The sequence below is a fragment of the Rhineura floridana genome, chromosome 11, assembly GCF_030035675.1.
Source record: "Rhineura floridana isolate rRhiFlo1 chromosome 11, rRhiFlo1.hap2, whole genome shotgun sequence".
Taxonomy (NCBI): domain Eukaryota; kingdom Metazoa; phylum Chordata; class Lepidosauria; order Squamata; family Rhineuridae; genus Rhineura; species Rhineura floridana.
The window spans coordinates 39,111,981-39,130,546 of NC_084490.1; the positions used below are offsets into that span (position 1 = coordinate 39,111,981).

Genomic DNA, 18,566 nt, shown 5'->3' on the forward strand with positions numbered 1-18,566 from the left:
ACTGCGAACCTGTGGCTTCAGGGGGAGTGCGACCCCATCCAGCACCGGTTGAATCCCTATTCCCTGAACTGCCCTCCGACTGACCAGGAGTACCTCTGTTTTAATGATTTCTTTGTTAAAAATTAGCATCAATGGCTACCTTTCAAAGTGATTTTAAGAACACATTGGGCTGGATATGGATTAACACATCATACTTAGAGTAGACCTTTGAAATATTGAAATAAATGGAGTAAGTTTATCACAACTAGTACCAGTCTCATTGATTTCAGCAGGTCTAAGTACGGCTAAGGCAGCCATCCCTACTCCACTGCTTCACTGAATTCAACAAGGCTTACTTCTGAGTAGACATGGTTAAGATTGCAACTCCAACTCATTCAGTATTTTAAGTTGACAGTTAGGCACAATGTCACATATGAGCTATTTAACTCCAGGGCATGCCATCCGTCTTGTTCCTTTGTTGGAAGATGCTGGAGCAACAGTCCATTTAACCCACTGGTACCTTCTCAGCCTGGCTCTCCAAGAACATTTTAACTGAAGGAATGAAGCTGGGACCTTCTGCATGCAATATGCATGTCCTGCATGCATGCTTCTTTTATAAGGGTAGAAACATGCTCACTGATCTGCCAGTTCCAGTGCATCTCCACTTCTCTCTTCTGAAAATAGGGGCACATGATGAGAGTCAAACCCTGCCCCTTTTTACTGTAAAACCTGGTAGGAGCAGCTTGAGTGTTGTTTTTAAAAAAATATTCATAGCCTAAGTCAGTGAGACCCAGGGGACATGGCAGAGATACTAGGGGACTCAGAGTGTACAGCTCAAGAAATCCAAACTGACTCACCGACAATTTCTCGGATGGTGACGGGCTGGGCAAAGGTGGCTGGTGGACTCTTGCCTGCAATGTTGATGGCAGTGACCCGGAAAAAAAGCTTCTCACCTGTAGGAAGCCCCTTAGCAGTAAACCCACAGCGCTCCACCAGCTCTGTGTTGCAAGGTATCCATTCATCACCTGAGGGCAGAAAATGCAGGGTTAGAGGGGAAAGGGTAAGGGTGATATCAGAGATTATTTGTCCTCAAGAGAGGTGGGGCAACTAGACCAAATACAAGCACAGTAATCTTTTTTCAAAAAAGTCCTCATGAAAATTGATTAGCATTTTAGTGCAAATTTATCCAAATATGCATTTTTGTACTCAATTCTGCCTAACATGCACATTTTTGCAAAGCCATTTCTCCTAACATACTGCATTTTTGTATATAAGTTCTACTAATATATGCATTTTAATGCACACTTCACCTAGTATATGCATTTTTGTGCACATTAGTGGGCTGGAGAACTGCACTGCAAAATTTGGAGAAGTGTACATTTCAAAGGATTGCTGTGGTTCAGTTATTGTTTCAGAAAGTGAGAATTCTGTAAATTCGCCTTTAAATGCAAACCGAATAGAATTTCTCCCCATCGCTATTTTTGCACGTAATATTCCAGGGCTGGGCCAAGGTTCAAACCGCAAAGGAGCCAGGTGAGGCTACCAGAATGCCAAGGGTAGTAAAAGGGCACAAGAAGAAGACCATGAATGACAGCAGGCATTGTCTTATGAGGAAAGCAGAGCAATTAAGATTACAATGGTAAAATCTGGATTAGGTCACTCTCACAGCAGGGAAGGGCTAAGTAGAGTCAGGGTGAAAGGTTAAGGGTCAAGACACCCAGGGTGAAAAGGCTATTTTGCTAACATCGTGGGTAAGGAGTTGGGGGGAGCTCATAACCAGAGGCTTCTCAAAGTGAAACGTGCATCTTTTGTGCGGGGAAATTTTGGCAGCTGGAAAAGACACAAGCAAGGGGAAGGAAAGGCTGATGGAAACAGCAACTTCCTGGCCATCCTGAAGAATTACTAATGTGGTTTAAAACCTTGACAGTGCAGAAATAGGGAGTGGGAGGAAACTGAGATTACACTGGGTGGGTCGGCACAGTGTGTTGCAAGTGGAAGGGTGATTTTTGATCCTGCAAAAAGGAGGAGGAGGAGTGGTCTCATCAAGGTTTGATTGAAGCACATTTTAGGAACTCCTGCTTTGAAATTATTATTATTATTATTATTATTAGCTTTCCTTGCAAAGCAACCAAAGCGACATACTACAATAAGATTAAAACCAATTACAACAAACCATTAAAACAACAAACACAACACAACCTAAAAACAGATCACTACAAATAAAGACAGGTCTTGCAAGACCTGCCACATTAAAATAGGCTATTGATCCCTAAAGCCCTTCAAATTAAGGGCCAAAAGCCTGGGTGAGAAGGAATTTCCCAGATTCAGACTAGGTATAGTTTTGCAAGTCATAAAATTACCCAGAATCAGATCTATTTGGTGGCTTCTCAGACTATATTTGTGAGGTCTAAATTCAATTGGCATAACAAAGTTTTATAAGAACAGCAAATCAGAGTGAGCATGTGGTTGTCTACACCTCTGTTTTTTCCAAATTCACTGCTTTTATGCATTGTAAAGCCAGTGCTGTGTAAGAAATAAGTGCATTTCTTACTAGATTGTAACTGGGAAAGGGGCAGTATCTGAAAACGCAGACAGGAGACAGGAAAGTTTCATGAATTGCAAGTCGCATAAAGAGAGCAGACTGTATAAGTGAGAGGCATCAATAAGTCTTTCTGTGGAGAGTTTAATAAAAGATCATACAGACAGAGAGAGAGAGAGACTAACTCCCAGAGCCTCCCTTTCTGCTACATTTACTCACTTCCTTCCTTGCAGTACTCAATGAGGTAGCCGTCGATACCCCCTGCGCCAACCCGGTTTGGAACACGCCACTTCAATGTGGCCGTGGTGTCTGTTACATCCTCCAAGGTGAGGTGGACCGGCTCACTAGTGGGGGCTGAAGTAGGATTGAGGGAGGGGAAGAGTAATTACACACATACACAAGCACATCGCTGTTCCCTGATCTACACTGACAATTCCATAACCAGAAATGGAAGTAGGCATTGTTTTCTGCTTTGCCCTGCATGCAGCACTATATCTGTTGCAGTTCGTCTTCCACCAAAAACTATGTTATTTGTCCCAAGGGAAAAAAGGTAATCAATTAGATATCATTTGCAGACTGAAAGCAACAACAACAGCAAATACTGATCATAGAATCATATTTGATGGATTGATTTTCCTTCCAGATATGGGACAAATAAGCGAAGTCTGGCATTCTGCATTTTTTTGTCAGTCCCCACCTACTCAGCTATGGTTCTTTCCCTTTATTTTTATGCTATGTTTTGTTATTTTTAAAATTTATACCCCACCAATTTTTAAATTTTACAATCCAAAACACACAGCAATAATAAAATACAAAACAATCCAATCACCAATATTGACATCAAAATCAAAAACAGCCAACAAAAGTAAGATGTCAAAACTACCAAAAACAGAACTGTCAGGTAAAAGCCTTTTTTGAACAACCATGTTTTTATTAGCTGGCTAAAACAATACAGTGATGGGGGCCTGATGCACTTCACTTGGCAAGACATTGCACAGCATAGGTGCCACAACAGAAAAGGCCCTGGCTACCGCCAGCAGGGCTTCATTTCCATTGGCTGCCATTCTGAATGAACTATAGGCAAGAGAGGGAGAGGAATGTGATTCACACACCTAAAAGAAGGGATAAGGGATTATCTGGCCTTTATCATCCTCTCTTTCTCACTGCTCCATGGCCAAATCATCTCATACTCTGTCTCTTTCCATCTCTTCATCAATAACACACATACACAAACACACACACACACACTCACCAATAGGCATGAAAGGTTTGGTATTCTGGCTGGGCTGAGAGACTCCAATGGCGTTGACAGCAAAGACGCGCATCTCATAAAGCACCCCCTCAATCATCTTGGTGGACTCAAAGGTTGTCTCAGTGAAAACGTCATAATTCAGTTTCATCCAGCGCATGCTTCCCTTCTTCTTGCGCTCCATCAGGTATCCTGACACAAAAAGCAAAAATGAGCTTAACGGAAGTTGATGCCACCTCTGGCCGGGCCTGTTTCTATAGTATTCTAATGGGTCACTGCCAGAGCTGTATTGTGAATTGGCAAGCCCTGTCCTCATGGCCAAGGAATTCCAGGGTGCTCCAGTCATATTATCTCAAGATCATTCATGGGTAAGATTCAAAAGAACAAAATACACTGTGCCCCATACAAGGCCATGAAGTTGCAAAATTGACTGAGACAGATATAAAGCTTCTCGTCTAGTCAATTTGCCGCCCTGGGTTCCTGCTGGGAGGAAGGGTGGGATACAAATCAAATAATGAATAAATAAATTTAATAATTGGTGATGGAGGATACATAACCTTCAAAGAAAAATTGATTTTTAAAAGAATGAAAATGTTCTTGTAATCTGGGATGTTGCACTGTGGAAATAGGTAACCTTGCATTCCCCCACCCCATTTTAAAGGGTTACACAATAAATAATAGCTTTGAGTACTCCTCTGAATAAGTAGAATATGCACATATATTTAGCTCACACAAAAACACACAGATTTTTTTTAAAAAACTGCTGTGACCATGGAGTGTGAGGAATGCATTATTCATCCCCACCAGGCATGCCAGGGACATGAATCTGTTTATTTTAAAATTTCTACAGGATAATAGCAATACGCACAAATCCAGAAAAGTGGATATATCCTTTACTACATCAAAATGAAAAAAAAAACCCTTTTAAAACAGGCACGAGTGGAGGGTGCATTGCTCATCACCAATGATGTCACAAGCACTATCCAATGGGAGCCTACAACAGCCTCATACACATTATAGGAAAATAGGAAGCTGTCTTATACCACGTCAGATCATCCATCAAGCTCAGCGTTGTCAACATTGGCTGACAGGGGTCTTTTCCATCCCTTTCCAGATATGATGGGGATTGAACCTGGGACCTTCTGCATGCAAAACATGTGCTGACTTATGGGCCTTCCCCTTCTTTTCAACTTTTTGTTGAATGTAGGAAGCTGCCTTATACCAGGTCAGGCTATTTGGCCATCTGGCTCAAAGCTGCCTGCTCTGACTGGCAGCAACTCTTCAGGGTCTCAAGCAAGAGGGCTTTCCCAGCCCACCTACTTGCACCTTTTAGTTGGAGATCCTGGCAACTGAACCTGGGACCTTCCACATGCAAAACAGGTGCTTTACCACTGAGCTATGACCCCTCTCCAAGACAGCAGGATGGTCAGCTCTTACCAGTAAGAGGCATGCCGCCATCGTATTTTGGTGGTTCCCACAGCAAAATGGCCCAGTCCTCTCCCACCGAAGTAATACGCACAGCTTCAGGAGGATCAGGGACATCTGCCAAAGACAAGGAGCAATGGAGTAACAAACATTGGCATGCTGGCGCAGCCAGGGCTGCAAGGTTGCCCTCCATCTCCAGCCACCTTACTCACCCACCACCTTGATATTGAGGGTTGCCATGTCCTCGCCCAATGGATTGGTCACCTTGATGGTGTAGCTCCCTTCATCAGAGCGCTCAGCACTCTCTATCACAAAACTGCTCAACTCCTTCCTCTCTTCTATACGGACCCGGCCTTCCTTCACCACAAACGCCTGGGGGATAAGGGACAGCAGGCAGAAATAGTCGAGTGGATCCAAAAATTTTGCAAAACCAAAATAAAGCTATACAGCTTACAGTCAAAATACTGTTTGTTTTTAATGTCCAAAGCAAAAAACAAGTCTCTAGCGCTCATGATGGTCCAACAAAAAAGACATAGGGTTGGATCCAGACTAAGTTAGCTAAGATCAATGTGAAAAATTAGACATGGTTTAAATGTGAAAATTAGCCAAACCCTATTGATTTCAATGGGAAACAACACTGCAATCCTAACCATGTCTACTCAGAAGTAAGTTCCATTGAAGAGTATTCCGCACTGAATTAAGTGGGATTTACTTCTGAGTAGACACAGTTAAGATTGTGCTGTTGGGCAACTAGAAAGAGGCAGTGGTGTGGCCACTCATCAAAAAGCCCAACCTAGACTCAATGGTGTGTAACAACTATAATTGCCAATATCCTGTTTTGGGGGAAGATGGTGGAGACAGTGTTTCTGGATGACACTGATTATCTGATTCCATTTCAATCAGGGTTTAGGCCTGGTTTGGGGACTGAATCAGTCTTGGTCGTCCTGATAGAAGACTTGTATCAGGAGAGGGACAGGAAGTGTGACCCTGCTACTATTACTCAATCTTTCAGCAGCTTTTTAAACCATGGATCATGGTAACCTCCTAAATCGACTGCATGGTATAGGTATCAGGGGCACTGTACTATAGTGATTCCATTCCTAGTTATATGGTCGAGTACAGCGAACAGCACTGGGACAGTGCAACTCCCTGACACCTGTGTTATGGGGTTCCACAAGGCACTATTTTGTCTATTTAACATCTACATACTGTAGGTTCTGGAGCACAATGCCATCAGTACTCTGATGACAAGCAGCTCTACTTCTCCATAATGTCTGAATCAGGAGGGGCTGTGCAAGCCCTGGACCGGTGCCTTAATGCAGAGGTGGACTGGATGAGGGCCAATAAATTGAGTTTGAATCTTGGAAAGACAGAGACTCTGTGGGTAGGTTATTCCCATGTCCAGAAGATAGGCCACTTGCCTATTCTGAATGGGACTGCACTCCCCGTCTACATCTGCATCAGAATTGTTTTTAAAGAATTTTTAAAAGATGTTTTGTTTTTAATTTTTTTAAAAGATGTTTTGTAAAATGTTTTGTTTTTAAGATGCTTTTAGAGTTTCATCACTTGTTTGCCGGCCTGGGCTTCCCTTGGGAGGAAAGGTAGGATATAAATTAAATAATAAAAATAAATTAATAATGATGTTGATACATAGCTTGGGGGTTCTCCTAGATACATCTTTGCCATTAGAGGCCTAAGTGACTTTGGTGGCTAGGAGAGCCTTTTACCAGCTTTGTCTGGTACACTAGCTACAGCCATTTCTGGATCAGGATAACTTGACCATTGTCGTCCAAGCAGTAGCATAGTCAGTGAGGGAGAGCAGGTGGAGCACAGCTGCTCCCCTGGCTTCCAAACATGGTGGGTCACTGCCACTGACTAAGAGGGAAAGGGGGAGGGGCGAGACACGGGTGCTCAGGGAGGGATGGCAGAGCCCCTGCCCCTCCCCCTGAGATCTTAAGGACCACCTGAGCCCTTATATCCCAGCCCAATCACTGAGATCATCCTGAGGAGCACTAGTAGAGTGCTGTTACAGAGGCCTAACTGGCCTCAACCAGAAGTCGGGCATTTAATGTTGCCGGTCCCATGCTGTGGAACACTCTTCCAGCACAGATTCGGCAGGCATCCTTGCTTTTGACTTTCAGGCATCTCTTGAAGACTTTTTTGTGCTGCTAGACCTATGCAGCTGTTTTTTAAAAATATTGAATAGCCAGTAGGGAAGGATGAGAATTTTGATTCAGTTCACATTTCAAGCCGAATCTATCAAATTCACACTTTCCGCAACAATATGAAAACTGAAACATAGCCAGCCTTTGAAATTTGCACTTATTCAAATTTTGCGATGCAGTTCACCAACCAACCGATGTTTACAAAAATGCATATATTAGGGGAAAGTGTGCATAAAATGAATATATGTGAAAATAATATGCATTATATGATGAATGGCTTGCAAAAATGTAAAAATGCCACTAATGGACTATTATTGTGTCAATGACAAGTTGCAGAATTAGGGATGGAAAGATGTCAGTTTCAGTTCTCTGTTTTTCTTTTTTCAATCTTAAAATTCAGTTCTCCACATTTCTGCAACAATCTGTGATTTTTTAAAAAAAATCATGAAAATTCTTCAGCATTTTAGTGTGGATTTCTCCTAATAAACACATTTTTGTAAGCAGTTTTGACTAATGTACACATTTTTGCAAGCAATTTATCAAGCACATAATTCATGCTATGTTTCACCCAGTCCTATAAATACCTACCACATTGCCCTTCAGCCAGGTAGCCACAGGTGCTGGTTCCCCAGTAACGGCCACATCCAGGCGCAGCTTGTTCCCAGCTACCACCACAATGGTGTTTTCCTGAGTCCCCCCTGAACAGTCCAAATGGATCTTGGGGGGCTCTGGAGAAATCAACAATGACATGAGATAAAGGAGACAACTCCCTCCATCACATTCATACCTTAGCTGAAGACTCCTGCACTGTACATTTCTTCCACAGCAAAGTTAGTCACTGTCCCCTACTCCACAAGTCAGCAAACAAGGACATAAGAACACTGGAAGTTGCTTATACCAAAGCAGACCCTCCCATCCATCTAACTTAGCATTGTCTACTCTAACTGGCAGCCACCCTCCAGGGTTCCAGGTAGGAGTCTTTTCCCAGACCCCAACCTGGTGATCGAACGAGGGACCTCTTGCATGCAAAGCAGATAACTCTACCACTGAGCCACTAAGGACCCCAGTTAAAGACTAGCTGATCAGAGCTTCCTCCTTTATCTTTCCTTTCTGCACTTTTGCCAAGTGATTTACAATTACATCCATTCTCCTTACAGACGCCCTATGAGGCGAGTCACTGTCATTTCCACTTTTGTTGTTGTTATGTGCCTTCAAGTCAATTACAACTTATGGCGACCCTATGAATCAGCAATCTCGAATAGCATCTGTCATGGACCACCCTGTTCAGATCTTGTAAGTTCAGGTCTGTGGCTTTTTTATGGAATCAATCAATCTCTTGTTTGGTGTTTCTCTTTTTCTACTCCCTTCTGTTTTTCCCAGCATTATGGTCTTTTCTAGTGAATCATGTCTTCTCATTAAGTGTCCAAAGTATGATAACCTCAGTTTCATCATTTTAGCTTCTAGTGATAGTTCTGGTTTAATTTGTTCTAACACCCAATTATTTATCTTTTTCACAGTCCATGGTATACGCAAAACTCTCCTCCAGCACCACATTTCAAATGAACTGATTTTTCTCTTATCCGCTTTTTTCACTGTCCAACTTTCACATCCATACATACAGATTGGGAATACCATGGTCTGAATGATCCTGACTTTAGTGTTCAGTGATACATGTTTGCATTTGAGGACCTTTTCTAATTCTCTCATAGCTGCCCTCCCTAGCTTTCTTCTGATTTCGTTTCCACTTTATACTGTCATTTCCACTTTATAGATGGAAATACCAGACAACCCTTGTGAGCAGTGGTTTTGAATCCACATCTCCCAATGAAAAACCAACGTCCACTCTGGAAAGAGCGGAGGGTTTGGATGTGCATGCTGATTTGTTGCAATGTTTTATTGTGGTACATTGCTTTGGGTGTTTTTTTTTTAATGAAAAGTAGTCTAGGGATGATTTTAAATATATAAATAACAGATAACTTTCTGTCCAAGCCTCCCCCACAGTGACACACCTCAAGTGGAGATGTCTACAGCAGTGGACCTGTCTCAGCTGGAGATGTCTAGTAACTTTGCATTTTATCTCATTAGCACCATCAAAGCACAAGGTGCACTTGCTCATTTATTCCATGAGGCAGACAATATTTTCCCCATTTTACAGATAGGGAGCTGGAGGTTAGCAACGGGTTGTCCGTGGCCATTCACTGAGTCCCATGGGCTCAGACAGGATCTAGGCCTGGTAGCTCCTCCAGGTTCAGCAAAGCCAGTCCACCTCTGACAACTCTGGCACTGTGATCTTTGGCAGTGCTCCTAGTACGGAGAGTAACATCGAAATAGCATTCAGCAAATGAAGGGGATAGGGAACACAGGGAATATAGGAAACTGCCTTACCCTGAGTCAGACCATCGGTCCATTTAGCTCAGTATTGTCTACACTGACTGGCAGCAGCTCTCCAGGGTTTCAGGCAGGAGTCTCTCCTAGCTGGGACTGAACCTGGGACCTCCTGCATGCAAAGCAGATGCTTTGCCACTGAGCTATGGGGCATCCCCCAGATAGCTCAGTGACACTGAATCTCACTTTCCTAAAAGATGTTGACAGAGATCTCAGACTCCCCTCCTACCCACCATTACCACCCACTCAGGAAAGGATGGTAGAATCCACCCAAGACTCACCTTGCTTGGGGACATATTCAATCTTGATTTCTGGAAGGGAAAGAAAACATATGGGAGAAAGAGGGGAGGGGGAAACAGCAATAAGCATCTATGGCCAGTATTGTCTGTTACAATACCTGCTTCCTCTCTTCTACATCACTATATAATTATATAACTATATAATTATGGTGCAATAACCTTCCCCACTAACAGTGTTTCCATGGGAAATGAGAACACCAGAAAATTTCTCATAACTTTAGGTAAGGAACCTGTGGCCCTCCAGTTGTTGTTGGTCTCCAACTCACATCAGCCCCAGCCAACATAGCCAATGACCAGGGATATGAGCCCAACAATATGCAGAAGGTCAAAAGGCTTCCTAAAACTGTCCTAGACCCACTGGTTATAGGATATATGCAGCGTCAGCTCCAGGTTTGGAGGCTCCCTTGGCAAGACATACTCCATGAGGCCCCCCTCCTTCATTGACTCTCCCTCCTTATCACTATCCAGTGCTCCTCCTTTTCTACATTATTGCTACCACCTGGTTCCTTGACAGACAGTAAGCCAGTGAGCAAGCAAGCTGTGGCATCTACTGCTCCTCCCTCTCACCAGCACCATGGGCCAGAGTGAGAGTTGAGTAAATTCACAATGATGAAAAGGATGAGCAAGTCCAACGGGCCCTTGCCCGTGGACCCCCGTTTAAGATTTGGGCCTTTGGCAGATGCCCAACCATGCCGAACCTTGATGCCGGCCCTGTAAGAGCAACATACGTACAAGTTAAGGAAACAGCCATGTGGATCATGATTAGGCATTTTGGTTCAGTGTGTATTATTCGTTTATATTAAATATAAGTTTGCAAATTATTTCCTTAACTTGTATGTAATGGTCACTTCCACATCACACATTCAAAGTGCATGGCTTCCCCCCCACAGTATCCTCACAGGGCTACAATTCCCAGCATCCTTAGCAAACGAGAGTCCCCAGGACTCAGTGGGAAAAGCCATGACTAGTAAAGTACTATAAAATGTGCTTTAAATGTATGGTGTGCATATGACTTGTTATTTGGTGCTTTAGTTAAGGACATTCCTTTTGTATCTCTGTGCTGTTTCTTGGTATAGGGTGCATATATTCGCATGCATGCACGCACACACACACACACCAAAATGGACACCCCCCCTGTAGGGTAGGCATGTCCAAGAAACCAATGGAGGGAATCAGGGGAGAAATGTAACCTTTCAACTCTCCTCCCATCTGTTTCTAGATTGGGGCTGGGAGAAGCCCAGTGTTCATGATTCAGACAGCAGTACTGAGCAAATGTGTGCTTCAGTTATGATCGTCAGCAAAATCCAAGTGTGCTTCTGCTCAGTGCAGAAATCAAGGCCTCTTGCCAAAGTCCCTCCATGCACTGACCCAGGAAGTTGAGCTTGGCAGACAGTGAAAGAGCATATCCATCAGGGACAAAGGTGTAGTCTCCCTCATCCTCTGGTCTCACATTATCGATAAGCAGCTTGTGGAACCTGCAGAATGAGAGCAGTATTAGGGGCAAAGCAGGTAGAGGAAGGGAGATCCCCACCGTACTTCCTGCCCCAATCTCTGAGAAATGCCCTGTAATGACATACCCAGTGTTCAAATGACAAGGGTGCCAAAAGAGGGTGGACACCTTTAGTAACTATTATTTATTTATTTTTATTTATTTATTAAATTTACAGTATATCCCACCTATCCTCCCAGAAAGAGCCCAGGGCGGCAGGAAGGCTATGGGATTATTATTTATAGGGAGGCAGAGACTGGGGCTTGTGGATTTTGTTAAGGGTCCTCCACCTTTCCCCACATAATTTGAACACTCGACATACCTTTCTCTAAATTAAAGTTGGGCCTCACTAAGAATTCTTTTAGCCTTTCTTTTAGCAAAAGCCCAAGGCTTTCCTTTGACAAAACAAGAGGAAACCACCATCTGAACACCAGAATTCCATTAAGCATGAAAGTATCATTGGGAGTTTAGGTAAAGAAATAATAACACAGATATGATATTCAGGCCTGCTACCTGAGAAAGGCACTGTTGGGTAGTTGCTGATGGCCTAAGTCTTCAGGAGGGCCAACCACTGACCTGCTGCCAACTCAAAACGCTGGGTACAACCACCCAAGCCTGGTGGTCCTCTCAATACTGAGTGGCCACTGGTTTTGCCCAGTGCTGGAGTCTGGGTAGCTATGGCTGATACCCACCATTTTAATTCTCCCACAATACCTTCTGGGCCCCAACATAGCACTGCTCTAAAGCAACACTACCCTGAGGCCCCAGAGCCATTGTGAGGGAATTAAAATGGTGGGCATGAGGCACAGCTGCTGCTGCACTTACCTGCCCCTGTGAAGGTAAGGGAAAGAGGGGACCCATCACGCTGGGGATTCCCCCCCGGGGGGTGGTACTGAAGGTCCCACCAAATCTGGCACTGCCCCCTGTATTTATTACAGTTTTATTCTTCCCTTCCTCTCAGGAGATCAGAACAGTGTTAACAACAATCTACTGAAGTACACTGGACTGAAAGATGACTGCTTGCCCAAGGCCTTCTAATGAGAGCCATACCTGAGCAAGGATTTGAAGCTGGATTTCACTCTGCCCACAACATCTTCAGCAGTAGTTACAAAAGTAAAACAGCAGGTGCAAAAAGAGCCAGAGAATCCACAAATCCCTCATATACACAATTGGCCCTCAACCAGCACCACCTTTTCCCTTTATGCTCACCTGCCCTTGTGAGAAATCGTGATGCGTTTGCTGGGTCGGACCTCGACTCCATTCTTGTACCATTTGCCAGTCACCTTCTCATCTGACACTTCGCACTTGAATTCGGCCTGCTCAGCTGCTTTGACAGTAAGGTCAGCAATGTCCTGAAGCACCTCGAGCTGTTTGTCTGGGTGTCGAGAGAGAAAGATGTAGAGGATAGATCACATAGGATCCTATCTAGAAAAACAACATCTCCAGATCCCTTTTGGAGCCTTTTCTACCCACTAGTCCTCACAGACCTTCAACCACAAGATCTGCCTCTGATTGGCCCCCATTGGTCATGATCTGGTAGCGTCCAGCATCCTCCTTGGTGGCCTCGTTGATTATGAGAATGTGCTTTTTGCCATCCTTCTTGAAGCGGTACTTGAAAGTCTCTTCACGGGTCAGCTCCACACCATCCTTCGTCCTGGAGGGGAACAGAGGAAGAGGAGATCGAGATGGATAGTGAAGAAAGCCAGGAAGACTTTTTTTTAAAGTCAAATAAAGAGGATGGGCGATTCTGTCAGTTTTGCTTTCTTTCAGTTTCTCTTTATTCCAGTCACCATAAATTCAATTCACCACAGTTCCACATCAGATTGCAAATATATATGTTTCAAAGGACCTCACGAAAATTCATAAGCATTTTAGTGTGCATTTCCTCTGACACATTTTTGCAAGCATCGTTCCTAAAATATAGTGCATTTTTATATGTTGCTTTCATTAATATATGTAATTTTACGCACACTTTCCCCTAGCATACACATTTTTGCACCCCATTTTTTTGGTTGGAGAACTTCGTCCCAAAAGTCAAAGAAGTGCAAATCTCAAAGGACAGCTGCATTTCATTTCAGATATTGTTTCGGGAGCTGCAAATTAGACGGATTTGCATGAAAATATTAACCAAACCTAATTTCTCCCTCATCCCTAATAAACACTTGTCTAGCCATGTGCCTGGAAGGATGGTGGCAGCAGTGGCAGTGGTGGAAGAGGAGGATGAATGAAGCCTGCCTGAATCTACATTGAATTCAGGGCCAGGTTTGTGAGTTGGTAGAGAAGCAAAGGCAGGGGGAAGCTTGCCCCACAACAGAGAAGAGCATCCATATGCACTGCCCTTGTAGAGAGGCACACGCATTTTATTTATTTATATCCTGCCTTTCCTCCCAAAAGGAGCCCAGGGTGGCAAACAGCAAACAATAAAACAATTTAAAAAAAATTAAAACATCTTGAAAACAATGCCAGTACAAATGCAGACTGGGAAAGATCTCAAGAGACTTGTTGGAAGAGGAAGGTCTTCAGCAGGCGCTGAAAAGACAACAAAGACAGCACCTGTCTAATATTTAACAGGAGGGAATTCCAAAGAGTAGATGCCAGAACAACACTAAAGGCATGATGCCTATTGTATGGAACAGGCCTCCCGATAAGATGGTGTCTGCAGAAGGCCTTCACCTGCAGAGTGCAGTGATCAACTGGGTATATAATGGGTCAGATGATTTTTCAGGTATCCTGGTCCCACATTGTATAGGGCTTTATGCATCAAAACCAGCACCTTAAACCTAGCCCAGTATGCATCTTTAATAAATTTTGTGTGTAAAAGATAAATCAATACTAATGTATGAAATTGCTTTACACCAGTATAAGCATCTAGTCTGATCTTGTCTGTCGTGAACTGAGCTAACCAAGAAGAACTCTTTCACATCCCTGCTGCCTGATTGTTTTAACTGGAGATGTCATGGATTGACCTTGGGATCGTCTGGAAGCAGCGTACATATTAGAAAGTTCAAGAGGTAGCTCTATATAAGAGGGGGAGAATTATTCGGATGACAATTGTCTGCAAAGGAAATGTGGGGAAGGATGGACAGGGAACTTACCACATCACCTGGGCTCCTTCCTCAGACACTTCTACTGCCATCTCCACCTTGTCTCCCACCACCACTTGCTGATCATCCAGGCCATTCACAATCAGGACAGGTGGATCTAGGGACAAACAGACAGCACGTCAGGGACACAACTTGGAGACCAGTGCTGTAAGCGCCCAACATAGCTCTCCAACCATTCCTCCCTCCCTGCCCCCAGCCACCATTACTTCTTGCTAATCCTGCCTTTAAGCCCAGCCATTGTTGTCCACACACACACCCCTTCAATCACCCTCACCTTTAACAAAGACCTCCGTGAAGCATTTCTCATCCCTAGCACAGCACTCATAGGCTGCGTCGTCGGCCAGCGTGGTCTTGGTGATGGTCAAGATGCGTTTCTTGCCCACATTCTCAAAGATGTATCTGCCCGCAAGGAGGAAAAGCCGCGTGTGGTTGAGCCAGGAAGACTAATCCAGAAGCTCTGACACCCCAGCTGTTTTCCCAGTTCCCACCTACCCACCCAAACCCAATTCTGCCCTCGGAGGATGCCAAGCAGCCTTGGCTCTCCCGCCCCACTCAGACTCACTTTCCGCTTGGCTTGATCACTTGCCCATTTTTCAGCCATTTGATAGGCAAGTCTGGGTCGCTCACCTCCACCCACATCTTGATCTTGTGGCCTTTGTCAACTTGGTAGGCAGGATCCAGTTTTTTAATAAAAGCTGCAAAGAGATGGGTAGTGGAGAACTGAGACTCCTTCGGCACTCTGCACCAACCCAATTCCTACTTTATTATTGTTTTATTATTTATTATTTATTCTCACCTTTCCTCCAAAGAGCTCAAAGTGGTGTTCATGGTTCTCCCCCTCTCTATTTTATCCTCTCAAAACAACCCTGTGAGGTAGGTTAGGTTCAGAGACAGTGACTGGTCCAAGGTCACCCAGTGAGCTTCATGGCTGAGTGGAGATTTGAACCCTGGTCTCCCAGGTCGTAGTCCAACACTCTAACCATTACACTACACTGGCTCTTCCTTGCTGCATTCATGTGGCTCCTGCACCATTCACAATCCCCTTCCTATCCTGAGCCACTGATTCTTGCTCTCATCTCAGCAGGAATTCTGAAGCATGGACCACGGCAGCTAGCATGTGTGTCTGTGTGGGCTTCCATTACCTAGATCTCCTTGGAGGAAAGGTGGGATAGAAATATAGTAATAAAATAAAATGAGAACTGCTGGAAGGAAATAACACCTGAGATCTGGGTTCAAATCCCCTCTCAGCCAGGAAACTCCCTGGGTGACTCTGGGCCAGTCACCATCTCTGAGCCTGATCTACCTCACAGGATTGTTGAGGGGACGAAAATGGGGAGAACTAGGTATGCCACCTTTAGCTCTGTGCAGGAAAGGACAGATGTAAATGTAACATACATAGAAGTGTAAATAAACAGAGAAGGGGCATCTTTGCGTAGGACACCTTCCTAAATACACAGCCTGTGTCTGTCATGACGTCTGATGGGGAATCAGTGTGGGTTGTGCACAGAGGGCTGTTGGGGGACTCAGGATGGTCTGAAGGAAAGTACCCAAGGTCTAGGGTAGAAAAAACCACTTCATGCTCCCTAGAGCCTCTCATACTCCACTCAGAGGATTTGGACATCCTGGGTCCAAGCTAAGTTACATCCCATTTGTAAAGTTTCATAGATCCAATGTCCATTGGACTTGCTCCATCTGTATCATGCCACAAAACTTGTCCACTGAATCTTAACCACCGATTCAGGCTCTAAACAGATGCTGGTAACACAACAAGTTAATTAATCTGGGTTGCAGACAGCTCCCTAGCAGGGCTATAAACAAGTTCAGCATCAGCAGGCAGGCAGGCTCCTTGGGCAACTTCAGTTGGTAGCCCAGCTACGTCCCTATCTGAGTAAGGAGGACCTTACATCAGTGGTTCATGCTCTGGTAACCTCACGTTTGGACTACTGCAATGCGCTCTACGTAGGGCTACCTTTGAAGACGGTTTGGAAGCTACAGCTAGTGCAAAATACGGCGGCCAGACTGCTAACAAGAACTAAGTGGTCTGAGCATATAACACCTGTGCTGGCTCGCTTGCACTGGCTTCCAATATGCTACCGGGCCAGATTCAAAGTGTTGGTTTTAACCTATAAAGCCTTATACGGCGTGGGACCACGATACCTGCAGGAACGCCTCTCCCGTTACAAACCGGCTCGTACACTACGGTCTACTACGAAGGCCCTCCTCCAGGTCCCGACCCATAGGGAGGCCCGGAGGGTAGTAACAAGATCTAGGGCCTTCTCAGTGGTGGCCCCCGAATTATGGAATAGTCTCCCCGAGGAGGTACGCCTGGCGCCGACACTATTATCCTTTCGGCGCCAGGTTAAAACCTTTCTCTTCTCTGAGGCATTTTAATTTAAGTTATTTATGTAAATGCTGTAATTTCTATTTTAGATGGTGTATTTTTATATTTGTTATACTAACTTTGTAATTTATTATTGTATATGTTGCTATGTTTGCCGCCCAGAGAGCTATTTGCTAGTCGGGCGGGATATAAGCTGAATAAATAAATAAAATAAATAAATTGCCCTGACAGGGCCCACCACTGATCCCTGCCCAGAAGCTTTTTAAAAACAAAAACACAAAAATGTTCCTACTGGCAGCCCGCCTTCTGACAATGGCCCAGAAGCTGAGTTATTCAGGTGAGTGACATGGGGAGAAGAGGAATGGCCACTATCACAAAAAATGGTGGTCTGCACTGGGTGGTCCCAGAATGCCAGGACATGGTTGGCAACAGAGATGGGCAGTTGTAAGCCATTCAACCACCAAAGCAAGTCTACCAGGGTCCCCACAAACCCCAGGCTGAATTACCATCACAGAAGGGTGCCCATTGGATGGCATTTTGCTGAGGACCCCCTCATTCTGGGAGCTGTACCTTTGCTATAAATATGAAGCTTGGTTTCTCCTAGTCCAAGGAAAGAGAGGAAGGGGCTGGGAGGCTGAGCTGTACGTAAAGGGACAGTGTAATTAATTCTCTATGTCTGAACATATCACACATCCACCTGCAGTGTCAGTGCAGGGCTGCTTTGCACCACATGGCTGTGTATTACCACTGCTGTTGGAGGCAGTATGCCTCTGGATACCAGCTGCTGTTGTGCTCATGTCCTGTTTGCAGGCTTCCCACTGTCACTGGGCTGGCCACGGTAAGAACAGAATGCTGGACTAGATCATTTTTAAGATGTTTTGTTTTTGAGATGTTTTTGGTGCTTTTTTGTTTGTTTGCTGCCCTGGGCTCCCTTTGGAAGGGTAGGATATAAATGTAATCACCACCATAGATGGGCCTTTGGTCTGATCCAGCAGAGCCCTTCTTATATCCTTACGTTCTCCCCACCAAGCCACTTCCATTTACACAGAAACCATTTGTCATGCTCCCAATTCCTCCCATGTCAGCTGGAGCAACAGTATCACAGGTACGCCATGTAAATGTAAGCCTCCTCCCTAAATCTCTTCCAGGAAATACAGGGTGAAGATGCAGGCCCACCCGTCCATGCCTAAGAGACCCCGCTCCCAATCAGTGACCTCAGGAGACATGGCTCCTGGTTCCTAATGCAGAGGATCCAGGCATCCAGGCTGACCTGCGCTCTTCTTGACCTCCACCTTGGCTTTCTTGAGCCTCTTCAGCATGCCACGCAGGTCAGTGATACCATACTGAAAGGCAATGCGCTCATACTCGCTTTTCTTGGTCACGCCCTTCAGCAGTTCCCAGATCTCTGGCGGGATCCCCATGTCATCGTCATCGTCCTTTTTCTTCTTCTTCTTCTCCTCTTCATGCTGCCCCTCTCTGCATGAAGGAGGAGGAAGGACCTTTCAAGCTTGGGCTTCCAGTATGACCATCACTCCTCTGCTCCCCACTTCCCTACTCATAATGGCCAACATGGATAAGAGACGACATTGCA

General features: G+C 44.7%; 1 protein-coding gene across 1 annotated transcript in view; it reads right to left on the reverse strand.

Annotated features, from left to right (window-relative positions):
- The window catches only part of MYBPC2 (myosin binding protein C2), a 71,456-nt gene that overhangs the window by 18,669 nt on the left and 34,221 nt on the right, over positions 1-18,566 (reverse strand). The window contains exons 9-22 of the mRNA XM_061588028.1: positions 18,246-18,451; positions 15,197-15,329; positions 14,909-15,033; positions 14,626-14,731; positions 13,018-13,184; positions 12,740-12,905; positions 11,410-11,516; positions 10,024-10,053; positions 7,946-8,085; positions 5,405-5,564; positions 5,205-5,309; positions 3,771-3,959; positions 2,738-2,872; positions 837-1,004 (exon numbers count right to left, since the gene is read on the reverse strand). Of these exons, the coding sequence (XP_061444012.1) occupies positions 837-1,004; positions 2,738-2,872; positions 3,771-3,959; positions 5,205-5,309; positions 5,405-5,564; positions 7,946-8,085; positions 10,024-10,053; positions 11,410-11,516; positions 12,740-12,905; positions 13,018-13,184; positions 14,626-14,731; positions 14,909-15,033; positions 15,197-15,329; positions 18,246-18,451 (1,937 nt within the window). The remainder of the gene's footprint in view (positions 1-836; positions 1,005-2,737; positions 2,873-3,770; positions 3,960-5,204; positions 5,310-5,404; positions 5,565-7,945; positions 8,086-10,023; positions 10,054-11,409; positions 11,517-12,739; positions 12,906-13,017; positions 13,185-14,625; positions 14,732-14,908; positions 15,034-15,196; positions 15,330-18,245; positions 18,452-18,566) is intronic.